The sequence below is a fragment of the Cucurbita pepo genome, chromosome 9 (genome assembly GCF_057944985.1).
Source record: "Cucurbita pepo subsp. pepo isolate OVF chromosome 9, ASM5794498v1, whole genome shotgun sequence".
NCBI classification, from domain to species: Eukaryota; Viridiplantae; Streptophyta; class Magnoliopsida; order Cucurbitales; family Cucurbitaceae; genus Cucurbita; species Cucurbita pepo.
The window spans coordinates 9945226-9968535 of NC_141806.1; the positions used below are offsets into that span (position 1 = coordinate 9945226).

The 23310-nt window shown below is 34.9% G+C and overlaps 2 protein-coding genes across 2 annotated transcripts; both read left to right on the forward strand.

The window, feature by feature from the left end:
• The first annotated feature begins 1647 nt into the window (after window positions 1–1647).
• Window positions 1648–6112, forward strand: IM (Alternative oxidase family protein). The gene is made up of 9 exons (XM_087126634.1): window positions 1648–1962; window positions 2220–2415; window positions 2511–2604; window positions 3425–3540; window positions 3710–3818; window positions 4509–4577; window positions 4685–4756; window positions 4841–4888; window positions 5681–6112. Exons 1-9 carry the CDS (start codon window positions 1814–1816, stop codon window positions 5914–5916), a joined length of 1089 nt encoding a protein of 362 aa, XP_086982760.1. The 5' UTR covers window positions 1648–1813; the 3' UTR covers window positions 5917–6112.
• Window positions 6113–8521: 2409 nt separating this feature from the next.
• On the forward strand, window positions 8522–20366 carry LOC111787941 (E3 ubiquitin-protein ligase COP1). Its single transcript, XM_023668045.2, has 13 exons — window positions 8522–9122; window positions 10122–10199; window positions 10476–10631; window positions 11394–11750; window positions 15907–16064; window positions 16168–16233; window positions 16684–16762; window positions 18159–18314; window positions 18411–18509; window positions 18893–18997; window positions 19159–19338; window positions 19473–19583; window positions 19680–20366. The coding sequence occupies exons 1-13, from the start codon at window positions 8715–8717 to the stop codon at window positions 19845–19847; spliced, it is 2121 nt and encodes a 706-aa protein (XP_023523813.2). The 5' UTR covers window positions 8522–8714; the 3' UTR covers window positions 19848–20366.
• Window positions 20367–23310: the final 2944 nt, after the last annotated feature.

Consider the following 23310-nt stretch of genomic DNA (forward strand, 5'->3'; position numbering starts at 1 on the left):
CGACACCAGATACCGGATATCGATTACCATTGTGTAGGCTAAGCTAGCTACCCAAGTCTATGCACAACAAGAGCAATACACCTAGAGCCTAAAGTAAAGCTCGTGGTCACCTGTTAGATCATAAATACAATTAGAGCCTACAAGTAGGTTTCTTACCTTATGTTTATATGCTCACCCCTTTCCTTTTTTTTGTTTTCCAGGTGTTCACATGCTACCGATCGAAGTGGAGGAGCGTTCGAGAGCTGCACGGTCACAAGGGGTCGTTTCAGAGCGTCAATCCATTTATTATATTTGACTCTTTTCTATTTCATTTTGAAATTGTATCGTGAACCCTTTTCCGTTTTTGTAATAAAGTTGAACAACATCATCCTCTAATTCGATTCTATTTTGTATTTAATGTTGGTTTTGTTTGCTGTCTTTAGGTTGATTTAAATTTTATCAAAATTTTATTTTACCCTTTATTTCTATTGAGTTTCTCTTTTGTCTTTTTAGTCACGGTCGAGATTCGAAGTCTAAAAAATATAATATCATCTCCAGCTCCATTTAGCTAACAAAGAAAAATCTTTAATATGGAATAACCCAAGGAAAAGTATGAAACGGATTACATTGATGATTAAGATCAAGAGTAAAGAAAACTCGTTTCTATCCACAAGAGGTTTTATCACTACCACTTGAATGACTCTAATATGCAAGTTCTAAATACAAGAATTTGCAAAGAAGATCTTACCTCTCAACAAACCTAACAAAAAATAGAAATTCTATTCTTTTTTAATTCAAAAATGTGATGTTTGTAATCAAAGAAGAGGAGACATAACTTTTACAACCTTAACCTATATCACACATAACTTTGCAAATTAAATTTGCTAGTAAATGAGAAATATCCATAATGGCTAGTTAATGGTAGAATAGGGTAACCTAAGTATGTTACAATATAACTAACTTCTATATTAAAAACAAACAAATATTTAAATTATAATTAAATAGTGCACATAATAAAATGTGCTCATCCTTAGACTAGTTTCATAAATTTTAGTTGAGTTCATTAAATGCAACTTAAAATGCATTTAATGCATCTCTTTCTTAAAGCTCGCACAACATATAATGGAGGTCTCCAACGTCTTCTAGAATTTCCTTTGATGAGCTCACCATAGTTTGAATATAAGTGTACAAGGTTTGTTGTAGCTTATGTACAAGGTTTGTTGTAGCTTCTTGACTCTCGTCCTTGTAATTAGACCTTGAGGTATGGAAATTTCTTGGTCGTGGTTCATATCAATCTTTCTACACTCTTTTTCTCATTCTCCATTTAAACGGAAATTTTCTGACCCCTCGAACTAATGGTGACTTGTACTTCACCCACTTCGAAATATTATGATTATTGTAATCATTGACCTTTTAAGTCAAAAGAAATCTTTACTATCATATTACATCGTGCAAATTTATTAGTTTCTAATTTTTAGTAATCAATTTTACATTAATTTTAAACCATCATTTTTTTTTTTCTCAACAATTTTAAATTTGAAAAATTAAAATAAAAAATTTAAAAGTTGAGAACATAGTAGAAACTTATCTGAAAATGAGATTTAAGAGATAAACTTTTAAGGGAATAAAAAAAAAAAAAAGGAAAAAATTGGAAAAGAAAAATGACGACGAAGAAAACAAAATACAAAACTTGATTGATATTGGCAAAGAAGGAAAATGGCCTGGGGAAAGTGGTAGCTGCCGATTGGCTTCTTCTGCCGTTCCCCATACTTCCACAGATTCCCTTCCACCATTCCAACCTCGGCTTCTCGATTCTCTCCCTCGCTCCGAAACCATGTCGATTGCTTGGTGTTCTTCGTCTTCGGCACTTTTTGGAACCTCCTCCGTCCAATTGAAACCATACAACACCATCAACATAGATTCCTTCAGAATCGGCACTGCCTTCTCTCGCCGTTCCTTTTCTTCACGTCCTTTAGTTTCCAGGTAAGAGTTCCTGTACATAGTTCTTGAACAGCGGGATCAATGGATCTCAGACGGTTATGGATTTGCATATCTAGTGTTTGTATAAATGTCTGAGTGAACGGAGAAATGTTCTAGGACTGGTTTCTTATTAGGCTTTTGAGATTTCTTAGCGCAACTTCATTTTCTTTCTTTGGATTTTTTTTTTTTTTTTTTTTTTTTTTTTTTTTTTTTTTTTTTTTTATCGATTTCTTTGTTATCATTTGTGATTGGTGATGTAGAAAGTCGTGTCGAGTGCTGGCAACTGTTCTGAAGGAAGATGAGGAAGAAGTGGTTATTGAGGAGTCATTTCCTCCCAAGGCTTCTCCTGTCGAGAAAGGGGAAGGTGGCAGTGAGGGAGGAGCAGAAAATTCATCCTCCAATGGCTTGGATAAATGGATCATTAAGCTTGAACAATCTGTTAATGTTCTTCTCACGGTAAAATTTGTCCAAGAAAAATGATCACCTCTGAAAAATTTCTCCTCATGTTCTGATATGTTAAATCATGGCTTAACTTTTACTAATCTTTTCAGGATTCAGTTATAAGAATTCTTGACGCTTTTTACCACGACAGACACTATCCAAGGTTCTTTGTCTTGGAAACTATCGCAAGGGTTCCTTACTTTGGTGAGTTTCTAAGATGCCTTGGGCTTTATTTTACTCCATGCCTAGCACGTTGTTATGATCTTCTTTTTTATGCCTAGAGACAGAGCTAATCTGAATAATCTTAACATGGGTGGACTTTTATTCTCATTGCCGGCGAAGTCATATCTAAATGCACTATGATAGGTGTAACAGCCCAAGCCCACCGCTAGCAGATATTGTCCTCTTTGGACTTTCTCTTTTGAGCTTCCCCTCAAGGTTTTTAAAACGCGTTTGCTAGGGAGAGGTTTCTATACTCTTATAAAGGGTGTTTCGTTCTCCTCCCCATCTAATGTGGGATCTCACAATCCACCCTTCTTCAGGGCCCAACGTCCTTGCTAGCACACCGCCTCGTGTCCACCCCCCTTTGGGGCTCAGCCTCCTCGCTGGCACATCGCTTGGTGTCTGACTCTGATACCATTTGCAACAGCCAAAGCCCCTGCTAGTAGATATTGTCTGTTTTGGGCTTTTCCTTTTGGGCTTTCCCTCAAGGTTTTTAAAACGCGTCTACTAGGGAGAGGTTTTCACACTCTTATAAAGGGCGTTTCGTTCTCCTCCCCAACCGATGTGGGATCTTAGAGTAGGCTATTGAAACAACTTTATGACACCTAATGAAGAACATTTTCATTCACAAGAAATTGAGTTCTCTAACAAAGATGCAGATAGGTGTTTCGTTTAAACGAATCATTGTGAAACTAATTTCATTTTGGAGCCAGATTGTGCAGCTCCTGTGGATGTTGTTTGAGGATGAGAACATTAACATATATTTTGTAACTGTTCCTAATTTGTCCCTTTTAAATTGCAGCGTTTCTGTCAGTTCTGCATATGTATGAAAGTTTTGGCTGGTGGAGAAGAGCTGATTATCTGAAAGTTCACTTTGCTGAGAGCTGGAATGAGATGCATCATTTGCTGATCATGGAGGTACTTATTATCTTGGGCTTCTTTTAAAGGGCATAGTATCCTTTTCCTTAAATTGACTATTTGCTACAAGATTTTCCTTTTCATCATCTCTGTGAACTGGTTGAGTATATGCACTCATCTAGACATTGAATTACTGAATAAATTTACTCCTTTTCTGACTTGAGTGCAGGAATTGGGGGGTAATGATTGGTGGTTTGATCGCTTTCTTGCTCAACATATCGCTGTTGCTTACTATTTTATGACAGTTGTTATGTATATGATTAGCCCGAGAATGGCCTGTAAGTATTGTTGGAGTAGATAAATTAACAGCTGATTATACTCTCTTTCTTGCATCCATTTATGGGCTTGTTCATTTTGCTTTTGTAATCGTAACAAATTACCTAGAAAACAGAAAATTGGCATGGCTTTAGGCTTTTGTAACGGCTCAAACCAACCGCTATTAGATATTGTCCTCCTTGAACTTTCCCTTTCGGGCTTCCCCTCAAGGTTTTTAAAACGCGTCTGTTAGGGAGAGGTTTCCACCCCCTCTCCAATGTGGGATCTCACAATCCACCCCTCCTTCGAGGGCCCAACGTCTTTGCTGGGACTTGTTCCCCTCTCCAATTAATGTGAGATCTCACAATCCACCCCCGTCGGAGCCCAACGTCCTCGCTGATACTTGTTCCCCTCTCCAATTGATGTGAGATCTTACAATTCACGCCCAAACACAATCCACTCCCTTTGGGCCCCAGCATCCTCGCTGACACTCATTCCCCTATCGATGTGGGATCTCACAGCTTTCCTCCTTAGTGAAACCTACGATGAAACTAAAATATAAATTGCAGTTTGGCACCAGTTTTGATGTAAAACAACAAGAAGAGACTAGATACTTTGGGACACTTTCTACTTTGCTACACTTGTAACATCTTCAAGTTTTTTGCATTCAACTTTCAATGACATTTTTCACTACTGATATTTGATTAGTGCAGATCACTTGTCTGAATGTGTTGAAAGCCATGCATTTTCAACTTATGATAAATTTTTAAAGGCCCAAGGAGGTATGTTGGTTGCACTAGATGTTCATGATCTTGATTTTCTTCTAGTTAACATTATATCTCAAAAAAGAATACCGTTCTGATGTATTCTTCCCTGTGTTTATCTACAGAGGAGTTGAAAAAATTGCCTGCTCCCGAGGTTGCTGTGAAATATTACACTGAAGGAGACTTATACTTATTTGGTAATTTCTAGCTTTCTTACCTTAACACATGCACAGTTCTTTTTGTTCACTTCAAATTGACACTAAGAAATTGATTTCATCCAGATGAATTTCAAACTTCGAGAGCTCCCAATTCACGAAGACCAAAAATAGGTAAATTTTGAAATCAGAATTAGTTACTGTAGTTCATAGTCTAATATATCATGATATAAGCAGCCATGAAGGCATGTCTTAAACAAGAAAAGGTTCCTTTTCCAAAAAAGGTTGGCAAAAATAGGGTTTAGGCCAACCCTATTTTTTTAAGCTCCCTCAGTTTACTAAATGAGCCGATAAATTGCTGGCTGATAGTATAATACGTAATAGTTCATGTAAGGTGGTAGATGGTCCTTGTTGTTTATGTTAGAAAGTTCACTTAGACTGAATATTCTAACGTTCTAACCTCTAAGCCAGTATCAGCCAATGGGATAGTCATAAGTAAGGTAATAGAGTAAGCCGAGTTCTTTTCTTTAAATCTCTCAAAAGAATCTAAATAAAGGGTCAGAATTAATAAGCTCGAGTCAGCGTGCTAGTTATAGTGTTAGAGCAAGAGTCGGTGTGGGAGATCTCAAAAGCCTATATTTCAATATGACTGCAAAAGCTAAGGAGGCTTTAATGGTAGCTAATTGAAGACCGAGACAATCTGAGCATCTGGTGAATCCAATCCGTACCACCGGTAGTTGACAAAGAAGTCCTTATTCGAAAGTCCAAGACTAATTTAAATGCACCCAAGAAATTGATTAATGAGGGCAGCTTGAAAAGTAGGAGTATTAAAAGTTTGGTACCTTCGTAGCTTCATTTCCAGAATTTACCTTAAATTATAACTGCTTGTGAAACATCTAAAGTTCTACAACTCTTAATTATTTAGAAGATAATCCTGTGAAATTTGTTTACCCCTTTGTTATGTAGAGAACTTGTACGATGTGTTCGTGAACATCAGAGACGACGAAGCCGAGCACTGCAAGACCATGAGAGCGTGTCAATCACACGGTAATCTCCGGTCCCCGCATTCTTATTCAGAGAGCCGTCCTGAAGATGATGATGAGCCACTGTGCAACCTCCCTGAAGCAGCAGATTGTGAAGGCATTGTAGACTGTCTAAAGAAAGCCGTCACTTCTTCCCCTCCGGTAAAGCAAAAATTATGATGAGTATTATATGCATGTACATAGAAAGAAAATGTAACTTCACCAGATTCTCACATAGCAAATATCTCACACGCTCACACGAGAAAGAATCTAAGGTTCATATATAGATTATAGATTATTTGATGGTTTTGTAATAGGTGACATTGAGCCTAACTTTGTTATACCAATTATATAGAGTTTCAAATTTTGAATGTCATTTATCGATTAGATGCATTGTTGCCCGTGACAAAAATGAACGGTGTTTACGATATGCATTTTTTTAAATTGTCTTGTCAATTAAACACTTTTAGTTCTTGAGATTTGAATATAGTTTTTAGATTTCAAAATGATGGGTGGTTTCGAGGTTTGAATTTAGTTTCTAATTAATTCCTAAAGTTTTTTTTTTTTTTAATTTGAAATCTTTTTTCTACTAGGTCCCTTAATATAAAAATAAAATGTAAATATAAATGGTCAACTCATTTCAAATATATTTATCATCAAAGTCAATTAGAGAATATTTAGAAATCAAATTCAAATCGAAGATCAATATTATAAAATATATTGTACTCTTTGGGTTCACTTAAGTATTGGTCGCATCATAATTCTTACTCTTTATTTATGCATATATACTTACTTTGTTATGTTTTGATCCTATGTAAAATTTATGTAGGATCAAATTTATCTTTTTTAGTAAATGATACTTCAAACAGCCAATTTAAAAAAAAAATTGATGTTTGTTTGTTACCTATAAAAAAGCTGGTAGAACTATATTGTTTTTTTTTTTTTTTTTTTTGGTTTGTTGGTAGAGCTATTTATGGTATATACTATATATATGGATAATTATATGTGGTAAATATGGTATATATATATATATAATAGATACTTAGGTTAAAGATATATATATTAACCGAATGAAATAAATAAATAAATAAATATATATATATATATATATTATTATTAGTGCTTTGAGAATTATACATACTTATACTTATTGATCTATATAAATCTTTACCCAATATTCCTCATTATATTTTTTCTTTCTTCTTTTTTGTATCATCTAGATCGAGTGTGTGCATTATTGTGTGATCCTAACAACTAGTATCAGAGTTAGGCGAGATTCACCACGATCTGTGAAGAAGGAAAGTTCAAAGTTTGAAATTAAGAAGTTTGATCGATTCGATTTCGATTTCTAAAAAATGCAGATTGAAAATTATCTGTATTAGAAAAAAATTTCACGGACCCCTGTTGGGGGTGAAGTCGAATACCATGTCCACAGAGCAGTAGAAACTCCGGTTGACGCTATTCAGAAACATGGTGCTCAACATCATCAAAGAGAAGACAACGTTAGGTCTGTTGAAGGTGATGTTGAATATGTACAAAAAAACTGTCGGCTATAAACAAGGTGTATTTGATGCTGAGATTGTTCAATATACAAATGTTTGAAGGTGGATATGTTACTAATCATATAAATGAATTCAATATGATTGTAAGTCAATGATTTCGGTGGAAATTAATTTTGAAGATGAAATTAAAGCATTGATTTTGATGTCTTCTTTCCACGAGTTGTGGGATATTGTTGTTGTCGTGATCAGCAGTTCCTAACGATCTGAGAAACTAAAGTTCGATGAAATCCAAGATGTAGTTCTCAGTGAAAGTATTCCCAAACGAGAAATTGGGGAGTCATCTGGTAGTGTCCTTAGTGTTGATCAAAGGGGAAGTAAATCGAAGGTCTCAAATAAAGGTCGATCAAAATCAAAGAACCGTAAAAAATTTTCAAACAGACCAAACGTAATGTGTTGGAGTTGTGGAGAAGATGGTCACTTTCGAGTAGATTGTACAAGATCAAAGACCATGATTCTATAAATTCAGCAGAAGACATTGGGTATGTTCTAATCCACAGTGTGGACAATCCGATTGAATCCTAGATTTTGGATTCAGGTGCATCTTTTCATTCGTCTCCAAATAAGAAACTGTTTCGAAATTTTAAGTCTGGAAATTTCGAGGAGTATCTTGCTAACAACAAAACCTTAGAGATTGAAGGGAATGAGGATGCCTACATAAAAATTTTGACAGGAAATCATGGACATTAAAGGATGTTAGATACATTCCTATTCTCAAGAAGAATCTGATCTTTATTAGTCAGTTGGATAACACTGGTTATGCACCAAAGTTTGGGACGAGTTCGTGAAAGATTGTGAAGGGTGCTATGGTGTAGAACGTGGCACAAAATCTAGAACCTTATACACCACTACACGGTGTGTAAATATGACTGTTGTGGCTGAGAGTGCTTCAAGTTTAAGGGACATATGAACGTCAAGAGAATGAAGATACTGGCTGCAAAACGAGTTTTAGAAGGTCTATTGTTGATATGAGTTCCTATGAGAGCTCCGTTGTAGGCAAACAAAAATAAGTTAGTTTCACAAAGACTACTACAGAACCGAAAAAGTGCCGTTGGAAATTGGTCTATAAGAATTAGATTAACCAGAAACCTTAATTTTGAAAAAACATAAAATATTAAATAAAAAAAGAAAAAGAAATCGCCCGCCTAACGTGGGCAGTTTTGGCCCTCACAAAAATATGTGTCCAGAAAGGCAACGACTCCAATATTTTCCACTCTATTCAAAACCAAAACCAAAACGAACCCACCATTGATTTCCATTTCAAAGCTTTTGATTTGATTCCTCTCTTTCTTCTTTCCTTCTTTAAACCTCTCTCCATCCTTCAATGGCAGCCACATAATTTTCTCAGGCTCTCCACTCCCCGTCTCCCAAAATATCTCCATTGCTTCAGCTACTACTCTGGCACACCAGGATTCAGTTATGGGTGGGGGTTCTATCGGCGCATTGGTTCCTACTGGCAAGCCTGATCCCTCTGCTCTCGACTCCACTGCTTCCCCTGCCCCGCAGCCGCTGCCTCCTCCTCCTCCTCCTCCTTCTCCTCCTCCTCCTTCTTCTCCTCCTCCGCCGCCGCTGCCGCTCGTGATGGCTGCTCAATTCGATGCCGGAGAGGCGAAGGCCTCTGCGTCTGATGTCAACGCCGAGGATTTGGATAAGGATATGCTTTGCCCTATTTGCATGCAGATCATTAAGGATGCGTTTCTCACTACCTGTGGACATAGCTTTTGCTATATGTGCATTGTTACTCACCTTCGGAATAAGAGTGATTGTCCTTGTTGCAGTAATTTCATCAGAAGCAACAGTATTTTCCCCAATATTTTGCTTGATAAGGTTTGCCGTTCATTTCTCGTGATCGAGCTTAGATGCTTCTCTGTTAGGATAAATATTGATTTTACTATTTAAGGAGGGCATAGTTCTAGATATTTAGCTTGGCTTGGTTAGTGACAATCAACTCAATTGGTTCTAATTCCTATCACCGAAACAGAAGTTTCTTAAACTTTTCAGTTTTATTCGAACCCCAAGCTTGCTTATACGAATATCAGTTGATATCACATGTAACTTCATATTTTTTCCAAGTATATGTTGGCGACTAAGTACCTAAGATTTCACGCTGGAGGGTTTAACTATTGGTCTCGGTTAGACTGTTGTTGTACTGGAAGTCATTCCATTCTGGGTGTAGTAATCTCTTTAATTTCTAAGGTTGTTGCTGGGTCTTCCCTTAGACTTGTAAGTTTCTTTGCATTCCCAACAAAATGTCTGTTACATATCAAAGAAAAAAGAGGGTAGAAAATGAATATTTTCATAGTTTACTAGCAGCTAAGCTCTTGCTGCACCTTCACTTTTTGTACCTTGATCTAACTTGGTAGAAGTTCCTAAATCTTCAGTATGCAGTAGTTCTACTTAATGCTTAAATATTGTAAACTTCTATTATATCTAGTGTCTCATGCAATATTAAATTATCCAAATATGCTGACGATACCTTGATCATTTAAACATTTCTCCTGAATGGTTATGCTATTATATAAATCAACATTCTTTTATTAGATTATTACAATTCAAACAAGGAGTAGGGATCCAAATATGCAATCTAGAAGGTAGGTTTTCTAATAAATTGAACTTTTTAAAGTCCGTATCGACAGTCAGCATGTATTAAAGGAAATTACTTGACAAGCGATCTTCTTCATGTTACGTTAAATCAATTTTTTTTATGCCCTTGTCTCTAACTTTATGTCAAGCGACTGTCACTATATTTTTGGAATTTTAAATTTCATTCTTTAATTATGACATTGCAATGCATATACGTAGTTACTTGTGTACCAATTTTTGCAGTTCTTAAAGAAAACTGCTGCTCGTCAGATAAAAAAGACTACATCCCCATTTGAATATCTTCATCATGCATTACAAAAGGTCAGCAAAATTTCTGTTACATTTCCCCCCCCCCCCCCCCCCCCCCCTGAATTTACTACTCACCGTCACTCCACTGATGAACTGTAAAGGTGTGCATTATTACCTTTGACATTGGCATTCTAGGATAATATAATTTTCTTGGTTGACTTCCATGCTAGTAATCTACCGTTGCTATTTAATGTGCTTATTTTAGTACAAACCTCCTATTATTAATCCGCTTACAATGTTTTCATTGACCTCATTCACAAGCTTAATTTTCCTTGTTTACTTTATCAGGGCTGTGACATGTCAATAAAGGATCTAGATGAACTTTTAACCCTCCTTGCAGAGAAGAAAAGAAAAATGGAGCAAGAAGAAGCGGAGACAAATATGCAAATTTTACTTGGCTTCTTGTATTACTTGAGAAAGCAAAAGCTTGAGGAGCTTAATGAGGTCTCTTTTACTTCAATTGTCATTTTTTTTTGTTCCTTGCTTATTAGAAATCGTGTACATGAACAACTTTATGTGCTCTTATTAAAAAAAATAAAAGAAGTATTTTCTGAGACTTGATTGGTTATCCTATCTGTAATTTGATGGGCTGCCTTTCTGTGTGTTAAAGATGATACTGACAGATCTAATAAAGAGGTCTGAGTAATGTCATGTTTAGAATTTGAGTAAGTTTAACTTTATCAAGTTGGAGATGAAACAGTTTTATTGAAGAAGTACAAACTACTTTGATTTAATGCCAGAGATTAAATATGTAGTCTTGACATAGTTAAATTTGTCGGGGGCATCTAAATTTCAATTTATGGAACTCTGAATTTCAATCTAACTCTCGGAACATTTTTATTGATGCACTTTGACACGTTCTTGAGTTTATATTTTCCTTTGTTTCGGACAATGTTGAACTGGTTTAATGAGTTGGTTTTATTTCAATACTTTTGCTCATTTGTAAACAAATACACCCACAATATAGCTACATGTCTTCAGAGAAATCACCATGTGTTTTTTAATACAATATGGATGGGATCTGGAAAAGTTTAGTTTACGTGCATGTAAAGGGCATTATGAATGTGTAACTTGAATGGTAGAAGTTCCGGTTGAGTGTTAGTGCATGCATAAAGTATTTTCCCATTATAGATACAGAGAATCTCTTATTGATCAAGAATAACTTTTGTTAAATTTCTTCATTTTTTATTTATTTTCCCATTATAGATACAAGCTGATCTTCACTACATTAAGGAAGATATTAGTTCTGTGGAGAAACAGAGATTGGAACTATATAGGTCCAAAGAAAGGTATTCAGGGAAAATGAAAATGCTGGTTGATGACACTGTATCAACAAAATCACGGTCTTCATTAATTGACAAGAATGGAAATGGAGCTAATTGTGGCCCCCAACGGTCACAAGGCTGGATGAGTTCTGGGAATTCACCCAATGCTAGAGCAGATGCGAAGACTCATATAGGTTCTCAGGGACCACTTAGAAAAGATGCTCACTGCAGTTCAGATTTGCATTCTGTTGCTCAATCCGGACTAGGCGTAGCAAATAAAAGGCGGGTCCATACACAGGTAATTTTATTTTTTATTTTTTTAATTTAAACTCCAGTTCTAAAGAAAAGCTATCTCAGTGGTCTATTCCAGTCTGCCTTCTTAGGTACTCAAATCTTTCTGTAAATGAAATTGCAGTGATTTGGAGATAGATTTTTTTTGACCTTCCTAATGTGTATTCTCTGTAATACTAATCTTGTTGGTTGTTTTAAAGACTGTAAATATTAGCTTCTCAGTTCTAGTAGTGCATACTTTTGGAAATATCATCTCGACCCTTGAGTTCTTAACTAATTCTCTTTTTATTCTGATCATTGAATACACTGATACTCTATTATTCAATGGAACCCTCTCAAAAGTTATGTTTCTTAAACAAGAAACAACTTTTTGTTATAATGAAAAAACTAAATGTTCAAGGGATACAAACTTCCAAAGGGAGTGAAAATAAAAATAACAATAAAAATAAAAATAAAAACAGAAAATACAATCAAATAGGGATTAACCATAAAATAAACAAACATTTAAAGAACCAAGAACTTTTCCAAAAACTTTGACGGTAGATTTAGAGAGCTTGCAAATGAATGATGAAACTACGAATAAGGCCTCAACCAAATATTGATAACCGATGGCTACTTCATTTCTTCTAGAGAAAACTAATAACCAAAACAAATCAAAACTTAATCATTCTTCCCCATTTTAACACTTGGGAGCTTGAAAATGACAATCCACAGGGGGAGTCTGATATGAACCAAGACATCAATAATGTAAGATAAACTTCTAGGTAGTTGTGAAAAAAATGTTGTTCAAATTATCACAAGATGTTGCAATTCAAATTTTGAGTGGATGATAATCTAGAGTTATGGTGTTTCTTTATTTTAAAGCTTTTAATTACTTTAAGGTTACATCTACATAGTGGCTAAGTATGGTTATAAAGCATAAAAGTTAAAAGCATAAAAGTTACAACTCTTGAGATGCCTCATGGAAGGTCAATGGTTTCATTTTTGAGGCTACATAAAGCCACGTATGTCGTCTTTGTAAAGGAGACTTGAAAAATGTATTAAAAGGAGTATTTGTGCTTTCCTTTAGCCAATGATTAAGTTTCTTTGCAATTCTATGTAGTTTAGATGGCATGTTTAGAGTCATTCAAGCTTGACATGATCAATCTTGCTTGTGGAGTGATTCGAATCTCTTAAGTATTCTTGCCTTGAGATATTTGATAAAAAAGGTAATCCAAATTTTCTTCTCCCTTGGGGTGATTCCATATCATTTGGTATTAGAGTTTTAGGCTCAAGATCAGATATATGTTTCATTTGCGTTTCTTTTCAATTTGGTTTTTATTTATTTATTTATATTTTTTTTAGCTTATAATTGATTCAAAGTTTAAAAACCAATATTGGTTCTATTGAAAGTTTGAGAGGTGTGAATGAAAGCTTCATTTGTGTACATGAGTGCAAAGCATTTTCATAGCTTATTTTTGCAACAAAATTTCACAAATAGATTTGAGGATGAATCCTTATGAACCAAGGCATCAATCATTTCTTGTACAGTTGATTCTTGACAAGGTCCTTGGTAAGAAGGGGTTTGGGACTTAAAAGGAGATATTAGATTTAAATTGCATTAGGTCTACTAATTTCTCCATCTTTATGAGTGTGGGGCCTAGACGTAAGATCTCTACTTCTAGAGGGCTAAGGCAAGGGGACCTATCGCTCTTTCTGTTTATCATGGTGGTGGATGTCTTGAGTAGACTTGTATCACTTGTAGTGATGAAGAAAAGAGTGGCTGAGGGTTCAAAGTGGGTAAGGAGTTAGTCCACCATTCTCATCTTTAGTTTGCTGATGATACCCTATTCCTATGCTTGGGGCAAGTGTCCTTTACGAACCTTAATACTTTTTATCCTTCTTTGAGGTGATGCCTGGGTTTAATATTAACAGAGGTAATAGTTCTATTGGCTTTAATTGTTGCCCCTTTAAGCTGAGCTCTTGGGCCTCTTTGGTGGGGTGTGAGTTGGGTTGGCTTCCATCTTTTCTTGGGCTGCCTCTGGGAGGTAACCATAGGAGTGTTATATTCTGGAACCCGATTGTGTATTAGGTTCAGAAGCAGTTATCTTTTTGGAGGAAGGCCTTCTTCTCTAAGGAAGGTAGTGATATGAAATAAGGTGTCTTAATCATGCCACAAAGTATTCATGGTGGATGACATACATGCTTGGATTTAGGGATGTTTCATTGTATTTTTCAATTTTTTGGAGTATTATTTTTAAGGTTTTAAGTTACAATTAGTTAGAGTTACAACCTTTCAATTGACTATAGGATACTTTAAAATTTATTTTCAGGACTATAAATAGCCATTCATGTTGTTGCTCTAGCACGAAGATTTTGGATATTAAAATAAAAGTTGCATATTATGCTTCATAAACCATGAACTTGTTCCTTTGCATTTCTTGTGTTCAGATTTGCATGCAAGAGTCATTCAAGTAGTCTTGATCAAACTATCTTGTGGAGTGATTCGAATCACGAGTTTAGAAATGAGTTTTCTTACTCTTGATCTCTTGATCATCAAGCTAATCCATTCAAAAATATACCCTTGGATTGATTCTTTATCGTTTTTGAGGTTCTTGGATAATTTAGATCTAAAGGTCTTGTTCTTCAACAAGCTTGTTAGATCAAATCCCAAGAGTTTCATATTTCCCAATTATTTTTGATCTCTCCTCCGAATTCTGGTTTCAGTTAAGGATAGCACTAAAAGAGAGAGAAGAAATTTCTTGTGGGAAGGGGTGGATAATGAGGGAGGCTCCCATTTGGTTAAATGGGAGGTGGAGGTCAGCTGGTGGAGTGGAGGATTAGGGACTGGTAGCTTGAGTCTACGTAACAAATCTCTGTTGGCCAAATAGTTGTGGTGATTTTTCATGGAGCCCAACACTTTGTGGCACAAGGTTAGTGTGAGTCAGTACGACCTATACCCTTTCGATTGGATTGAGGTTGGTGGCACTCGTCGACCTAAAAATCTCTAGAAAGCAATTTCCTTTGGTTTCCGTCTGTTTTTTTTTTTTTTTTTTTTAATGTTAAATGTTTTGTTGGGGTGGGTATGAGATTTTCTTTTTGGGTAGACTTGTGGGCGGGTGAGAAGTCTCTTCGTGAGTTGTACCCTTGTTTATATCATTTTTCGAGCAAGAAGTTTCATTCTGCGCCATCTATTTTACCATCTTCTAACCCCTCTTCTCTTTATTGTTGTGTTTCAGTCGCCATCTTTCCAATAGATAAATGGTTGATGTAATGGGTCTCCTTTCTATTATTCTTGATCTGCCTGTGCTCGGGGGGATTTAAGGGTTTGGACCCCTGATCCTTCAAGGGTTTTTTCTTGCTGCTCTTTTTTTCTAGTTTTGTCAATTCCATTGCTGTCCCAAACCACTGCCTTTTCCTCAGGTTAAATTGGAGTCCCCTTTTTGTAGCTTTTGGGGCATTTGTATTGTTGTCTGGCTTGTTATTTTGTTGCCTCCTTTTTGTAGCTTTTGGGGCTTTTGTATTATTGTCCGTCTTGTTATTTTGTAGCCTTTGGTTATTCTTTCATGTTTCTCAATGAAAACTCGGTTTCTTACCATGTTTTCTTTTGTACGATTGATTCTTTTTTAGTGGCTTAGCTTTTTTTATTTTATTATTATTATTATTATTATTATTAATAATATTTGTGCTCTGTTTTCATTTCAATTATAAAAATGTGTATTACTTCAGCTTCTGGTTAGGAAAAAAGAAAAATTGAGCACTTTGAATCTTTTTTTTTTTAAAATAGGGAGAGTGAGTAGGAAAGAATTTTTCACCTAGAGCAAAGAGGATATGAATGAGGAAACTATTTTCACAAGAAGAAAAGTGCGATCAGCAGATAAGGAAAGAATTCTTCATAATGTTCTGATGACATCCTTTTGAAACTCTTAAGGCATCTAGTTTGAGGCAGCTATACATTAATTTATTTCCTGTTCCTTGCATTTTTTTATTAAACCATATTGATACCTTTTTGGTGAAATTTGGAAAATTGTATATTTTCTATGCTGACTAAGTCCATCTCCCAATGCTATTATGTCAACCAAGCTTTAATTAGAAAAAATAGGATTGTTAACAAGAAATGGACTGCCTACGTAACTGTTTGATTCACTTATTGACATTTAGGATCTATCCTCTTTTTCATATAGTTTAATGAATTGCAAGACTACTATCTGCAAAAACGACGAAATTGGAGGAAGCAATTGGTTAAGCAAGAGGATAAAGATGTAAAGTTGAGCAGTGGAGAAAGTTATAATCCAGCTCTTGAAGATTTTCAGTCTGTTCTAACTTCTTTTATGCGATACAGGTACAATTTTTTAATTTACTTGTTTTAACTATTTGGCTATGGTTTCTTGTGCGAGTGTTGACTATTTGTTTACTTCTGTCTTATCACATGGCCTATGGATTAGCCGATTGAGAGTGATTGCCGAACTTCGACATGGTGATCTTTTTCACTCTGCAAATATTGTATCCAGGTGAGGGATCATCATTCACATTATACATTGAGACATTTAACTCCTTTGGAGATCCTGCCGTAGTGATTCAGATTCTTTTACTGGATTTATTTATCATTCTAGAACTTGATTTAATCTTCATACACTTTAATTTGGATCTATCAAGGTATTATTGATTGAGCGGTAGTTGATATCTTGTTCAATTAAAAAATAAGTTTTGAATTCGAAGTTAAATTTTTCTCTAAGCTAATCTCTAACCTTTTGCTTACAACTCATTATTGGCAAACACTTAAATGTTAGGGATCCTGAAATAATGAGATTATTGTCATTCAATTTTTGTTTCATAAGTTACTTTGAACCTTCTTCTATCACCATCTGTCTTTCACTGAGATAAGTGCTTTAATATTTTCTTTAGGCTTTGTTCGAGTTAGTAAAAATTCGGAAATGATAATCATGTCATTCTTGTTTCAGTATAGAGTTTGATCGTGATGATGAGTTCTTTGCAACTGCTGGTGTTTCACGTTGCATCAAGGTTTTTGAGTTTAGCTCGGTAAGCATTTAATGGTTGTTCATTGGAAAATTTAAACGATATTAATTGCAAGAAAGTCATGCATAAGATAACCTGTCAATTGGATACAAAAGATGGTGATACTATGATTTCATGTATGAAATATTCATTTCAATTTACGGTGAGACATTGCAATTTTTTGAACTAGAAACGAGAATTCATTGATAAGCAGACAGAGGAACAGAATATGACCAACCAAAGGCTACGAAGAGTAGATTCAGGAAGGAAAAAGAGAAGAAAAACAGAAATAAAATCAAAGATAAAAAAATCTGAAAATCATAGCTCCTACGAAGGCCCCCAATTGTTACAAATGTCATTGTGAGAATAAACAGAAAAATGATTAGACAATGAATACCACTGGGAAGCCTTAAACATGATAAGCTCAAATCGATCCACTCAACCAAAAGACTTGTCTTAAAAAGCCCTTCGATTTCTTTTCAACCCAAAATCCAAGAGAATAGCTTTGCAAGCGTTAAACCATAATAACTTTGTTTTGATGGGAAGAACCAGCCCACAGAGTAGTTATCTTCCCCAAAGTTCCAAGAACGGTGAGAGAAATTAGGGCATTCTAGCAATGACGAGAGAAAAGGCAATGAAATAATTGGTGATTCTGATTTCATTGGCCTTCAAACATAAAGAACAAGCTGAAGGGGATAACACCATTGTGGAGATTTTTCTTGGAGATTCACTGAAGAAGTAATAGCACTATAAATCAAAGTCCAAGAAAAGAATAGAAAATTTTTGATAAATTTTCTCTATTTGCAAAACTAAGTATTATGAATAATAAGATAATGAAAGTCGTAAGAAATAAAGATTGGAGATTTTGTACGAGATTATTGAGTTATATGAACCTTTTTGAAAATTATTTATTGACTTTGTAATTTTAAAACGAGGAACAAAAAAGCACTGCATTAGAAAGAATGTATAGTTCTTTTTAATATATATTGATATGTTGGTTTTCAAATTTAATTTGAATATTTCAAAGGACTTCGTATTTAATTTAATCTAATGTTAGTGGATTGAATCACAGTATTAATTGATGGTGTTTGTTTTATATTTTCTTGATATAAATCCTGAAACTTAGTTGATTCATTAGTAAGTTACTAAACATATAAAATATCAAAGATTATATTTAAATTTCGTGTTATAACTGAGAAGTATCAGTAAATGCAACTTGTATCTTTAAGTTTAAATTATTCTGGCTTTGGATCATCCATGTGGAGAAAGGGCTCCCGACTGAATGTGCCTCACTCAGAATAATGTTTATGTTGTGGCTTATGGCCACATGATATAACTGTATCTTATTTGTTTTTATTTATTTTCTAAACTGTAATATGAATATGATTGATAAATTATCGATAGTACTTGCTATTTCCAGGTAGTAAATGAACCAGCCGATGTTCACTTTCCCGTTGTTGAGATGTCTACACGATCAAAACTTAGCTGTTTGAGCTGGAATAAATACACAAAAAGTCATATTGCTAGTAGTGATTACGAGGGAATAGTAACTGTCTGGGATGTAAATACTCGTCAGGTGGTGACCGTTATCTAGTAAAAGTTTTCTTAGCTTGTTAACTATCTCCATTATTTGGTCATATTTATCTTTTTTAACAGGCTCTTTTTCTTTTAGAGTGTTATGGAGTATGAAGAACATGAAAAACGAGCTTGGAGTGTAGATTTTTCACGTTCTGAACCTACCATGCTTGTATCTGGCAGCGATGACTGTAAGGTAACTTAAGTTTGAGTTGGTGAAAATCATTGATCTTAGAAATTGGCTTTGTGATTGATGGGCCATACGTGAGAGTCAACCAGCAATTCCCTGATTTCTCAGATGCATCATTTTCAACGTTTCCATTACTTGAAGAGCAAAGTATATTTGGCTCATGAGCCGTTGTACTTGGAAATTGTTATGAGTTGTTGAGTTGTTTCTGTCAATTCACCGTTATAATTTTAGATCCATACTGAAACTGTTACTGGTAAACATGATTTATAGAAATAGGCCAAGGGTCAATAGTTTGGTCAGTTCTGGGTGGTCTTTACTGAAACAAATTATATTTCTGCTTATTTTCTGTGATACTATTCTCAGGTGCATTTTTCTATTTCTTTTAACAGGTCAAAATTTGGTGCACAAGGCAAGAAGCTAGTGTGTTTAACATTGACCTGAAAGCAAATGTTTGCTCTGTTAAGTACAACCCAGGATCTAGCTTATACGTTGCTGTACGTCTATTTTGCTCTATCTACACAAATATCATAAACGCTGGACTGAAATTATGTGTGTGTGTATATTCATTCTAACCAAAGATCTTCTGACAATCTTGATGAACTTTTACTTGCACAGTGAAGCAAATCCTTCTTTCTCTAATACCGAGTATTTTCAGGTGGGTTCCGCTGATCATAATATTCACTACTACGACTTGAGAAATATCAGCCAGCCTCTGCATGTTTTTAATGGCCATAAGAAAGCAGTTTCTTATGTGAAATTCTTGTCGAACAATGAACTCGCATCTGCTTCGACCGACAGCACTCTGCGGTTATGGGATGTAAAGGAATATATGCCTGTGAGTTTATCTTCTTGATATATGTTGTCTATTTACATACAAATTGGAGTTGATCTTCATGAAAACTGTGCTCTTTTTTCTCCATGTTTTTCTTTTTCTTGATTTTATCCTGCTTTGTTTCTTTATCATTGCAGCTGTGTGTGTATAGAGGACACACAAATGAGAAGAATTTTGTGGGTCTAACAGTAAACAGTGAATACATAGCATGCGGCAGTGAAACTAACGAAGTCTTCATTTATCACAAGGTTATCATTTATTTTCAATCACCTTATTTGCTGCTAGATTTTCCTTGTGATAATCAGTTGATATCAAGGAGTTGTTCAAACGGGATTTACTTGCAGGCGATATCGAAACCAATGGCTTGGCATAGATTTAGTTCAGATTTAGAAGATAATGATGAAGATGCAAGTTCATATTTCATAAGCGCTGTTTGTTGGAAGAGTGATAGCCCCACAATTTTAACAGCAAACAGCCAAGGAACGATCAAAGTGCTGGTACTTGCACCCTGAATTACAACATTAGAAATGACTTGAGACAAAGGAAAGAAGATAAAAGAATAAGAAAGGTACACATCTCGAACGCGATATCAGTAAGGTGGCCATCCTGATTAATGGTTAGCTTTAAATCCCATTTAATCCTGGAGAACACCACAAACATTTTGTCTCTAGGAGCTAACAATCAGGTACTAAAATTCCACGCCCTCAATCTTTGTATATTAACTTGTAAATTTTTTGTGGAAGGGTGGGTTATGCAAATGCTATGTGGACTCCATCTCCTCACTTTTTTTTTTTTTTTTTTCTTTCTTAAATTATGTGATTATTTTGAAGCCTAGGAATGGTTATTTGTTGGAGAGTTGAATGTTCATACGTAGTTCAGAAAAAGTTGTTAGTGTTTGTACTACCTACCATTGAAGTTTGATAGGGAGAGACCAATGGGGAAGTTGTCAAAGACTTGAAAGTTGTGTAAAGGAAATGCAATTTGATTATTGGCATGCAAATTTTTGGTAAAGCATGCGAAGTTCATATTTACTTCTTTCATCAGATTTACTACAAATTGAATTTGTTTTTACTTTGTTCCTTCTCGTACACTTTCACGAAATTGGGTGAAATATAGTGTAATTCATAACTAAGGTTCCTAGTTTACAACATAAAGACTTGAAATATAGTTCCAACATTTTTGTTAATTGTTGGATTTGCCCTTTGTAAATAAATGTTTCATGTTTACTATAATGATTTATTTCTTGCTGCTACTTTTTGGTAATGGCGAATCCTTTTCAAAGATTTCCATTTTTTGTTTTTGAATTTCCATTTTGTCTATGATTTGGAATTGAATTTGGATTTTAAAATTACTATTGGTATATTAACTATTTCATTTTAATCTTTTTAACCTTAACATCAAGAAGTCAATATATATGAAACTCTAGACTAATTTGGACTTATTGGCATATGCATAACATCTCAAATTCATTTAATATTTTTATTATTTATTTATAATTTTCGTGAATAGTATATGGTTGACATGCATGAACATCATGAAGGATTAAAAGACACGAAGACATGCGGGAGAATCATGAAGGATTAAAAGACATGCGGGAGAATCATGTTAAAATAGTAGCTTAAAGGGTCTATAAAGGGTCTATAACATACAATAGTAGCTTAAAGGGTCTATAAAGGGTCTATAACATACAGGTCTATAAAGGGTCTATAACATATAGATGACATGTGACATTTCACTTAGATGACATGTGACATTTCACATGATAATCACGTGCAACTTAATGTTAATCATGAATAAGTCATAAACGGAATAAATCATAAACTCTTGTTTGTGAGGGTTTGTTAATTAATTATGGGTGAGAATGACTTTTTGTTAATTAATTATGAGTGAGAATGACTTTTGTTGTTGATTCAATGACTTGTTGCATGTGGCCATATGTCGGATGTCTTGATTATGCTTGTTCAAGACGTTCATTGCTGTATTTCTATTCTAAACTACTTTTAACTGCTTTCATGTTAGATAGGTGATAAGGAATCATTACAAGGGTAGTAAGATTTGGATTAACTTGTTGATCGAATATCTTAAGACAAAAACACTTGTTTAAGATTCGAATCACTCCACATGTAAGATCGATCATGTCAAGCTTGAATGATTCTAAACATGTAATCTAAACTACATAGAATTGCAAAAAAAAAAAAAAAAAAAAAAAAAAAGAAAAAAAAAAGAAAAAAGAAAAAGAGCTTTAGTTAAAAGAAAGGAAAGGACACTTAGCCTTGATTATCGAGTTCAAATGATTCTAAACATGCAACCTAAATTAAAAACTTAGCCTTAGCTAAATGAAAAGTAAGGACACTCAGCCATGAAAATGAAAAGTAAGGACACTCAGCCATAAAAAAATCATCCGTCCAAAGGAAAGTAAAATCCAAATTATGATTAAATATCTCAAGGCAAAATGTCTAGCTTGAATGATTCTAGACATGCAATTTAAACTACATAGATAGCAAACAAACGTAGTCATTGGTTAAAGGAAAGTACAAATGCTATTTTTACTACATTTTCAAATTCCCTACAACATACATTTGTATAGCCTCAAAATTAAAACCCATAATCTTCCAGGAGACTAATCTTCTCTGAGACATTTTGAGAGTGGTAGCTTTCATATTTTATGATCATATTAACCACCATATAAGTAAGCTTTAAAATACATGAAAGAAACAACATAACTCTAAATTATCATCCAACCAAAATTTGTAACCATCTAAAAATAAATGAACCTTGATTCTTCTTTAATGTGGCATGAATTACAACATCTTGTGATAATTTGAACAACATTTTTTCACATCTTCTTTGAAATTTATATTGCATGATTGACATCTTGGTTCATATCAATAGACCTACACTATTTTTTGTCATGTCAATACGGGAGTGTATGACCGATCACCTAAATTAAGTTTACACCTGCCAAGGCTAAAATACTAAAAAAATGAATTATGGGAGATGTGACTAGTTGCCAATTTTTCCTACCCGAGTTATATGCTATCAAAATCGTTGTTGCTGCTTATTCATTTTTAGCTTATGACATTGTTTTCTTTAAAATAATTATTAACGTATTTTTTCGCTCACGTTTTCTAAAATATTTCTTTCAAACGTGACTCAAGGCTCGAGCATATGCCAACATTGTCTACGAAGTGTGGAATTAACATGATTGACTTGTTCGCTGGGTTAGAACAAGTGCCGCACAATCGCTGTCCCGCTGCCACAAGAGTGCGATTGTGACAAGTTGTATGAGAGTCGAGTTGGCTTCTTGAATCTTAATACACAAACATGTATGTTGCAAAACAACTTAGCAAGTCCCAAGCTGACCAATTGGTAGAGATCGAAGGCCAATTACTCTACCTGAGCGAAGTTCCTAATGGAATGAGCCTTTTGGAATCTCGCATGAATAAGATTGCTGCTAAAGCCGATAGAATCAATGAGATCTCAGACCACATTGAGGCAATGTCTGCCTATGAATTAATGGTTACAGTCGAGACCCTAAAAGACAAGGTCACAATTGCTGGTGGTTTCGATCGTGGGGATAACTCGATGAGCTCTGTTGCACGAATGGAAGAATGCATAGAGGGCTTAGACAATGCCCAACAAGATATCGTTCAGATGGTCTAAAAAATATTTGAGGATTTGAGAGCAGCCCTTGGAGTGGTTAAGGCTGAAATGACGGATGTGAGCACCATATAAAACCTCACCATGAGAGTGTTGGGGAACCAAACTCCAATGAGGGTGTAGTCCGATTCAAAAAGATAAAAGTCTCAGAGCCCAAGCCTTATGTGGGGCTTGAGATGTCAAAGCTCTAGAGAACTTTATCTTTGACCGCAAATAGTACTTTCGAGCCATAAATATCGTGGCAGAAGAAGTGAAAGTCACATTGGCAATAATCTATCTAGTTGACAATGCAAAGTTGTTGTGGAAATTGAAGTA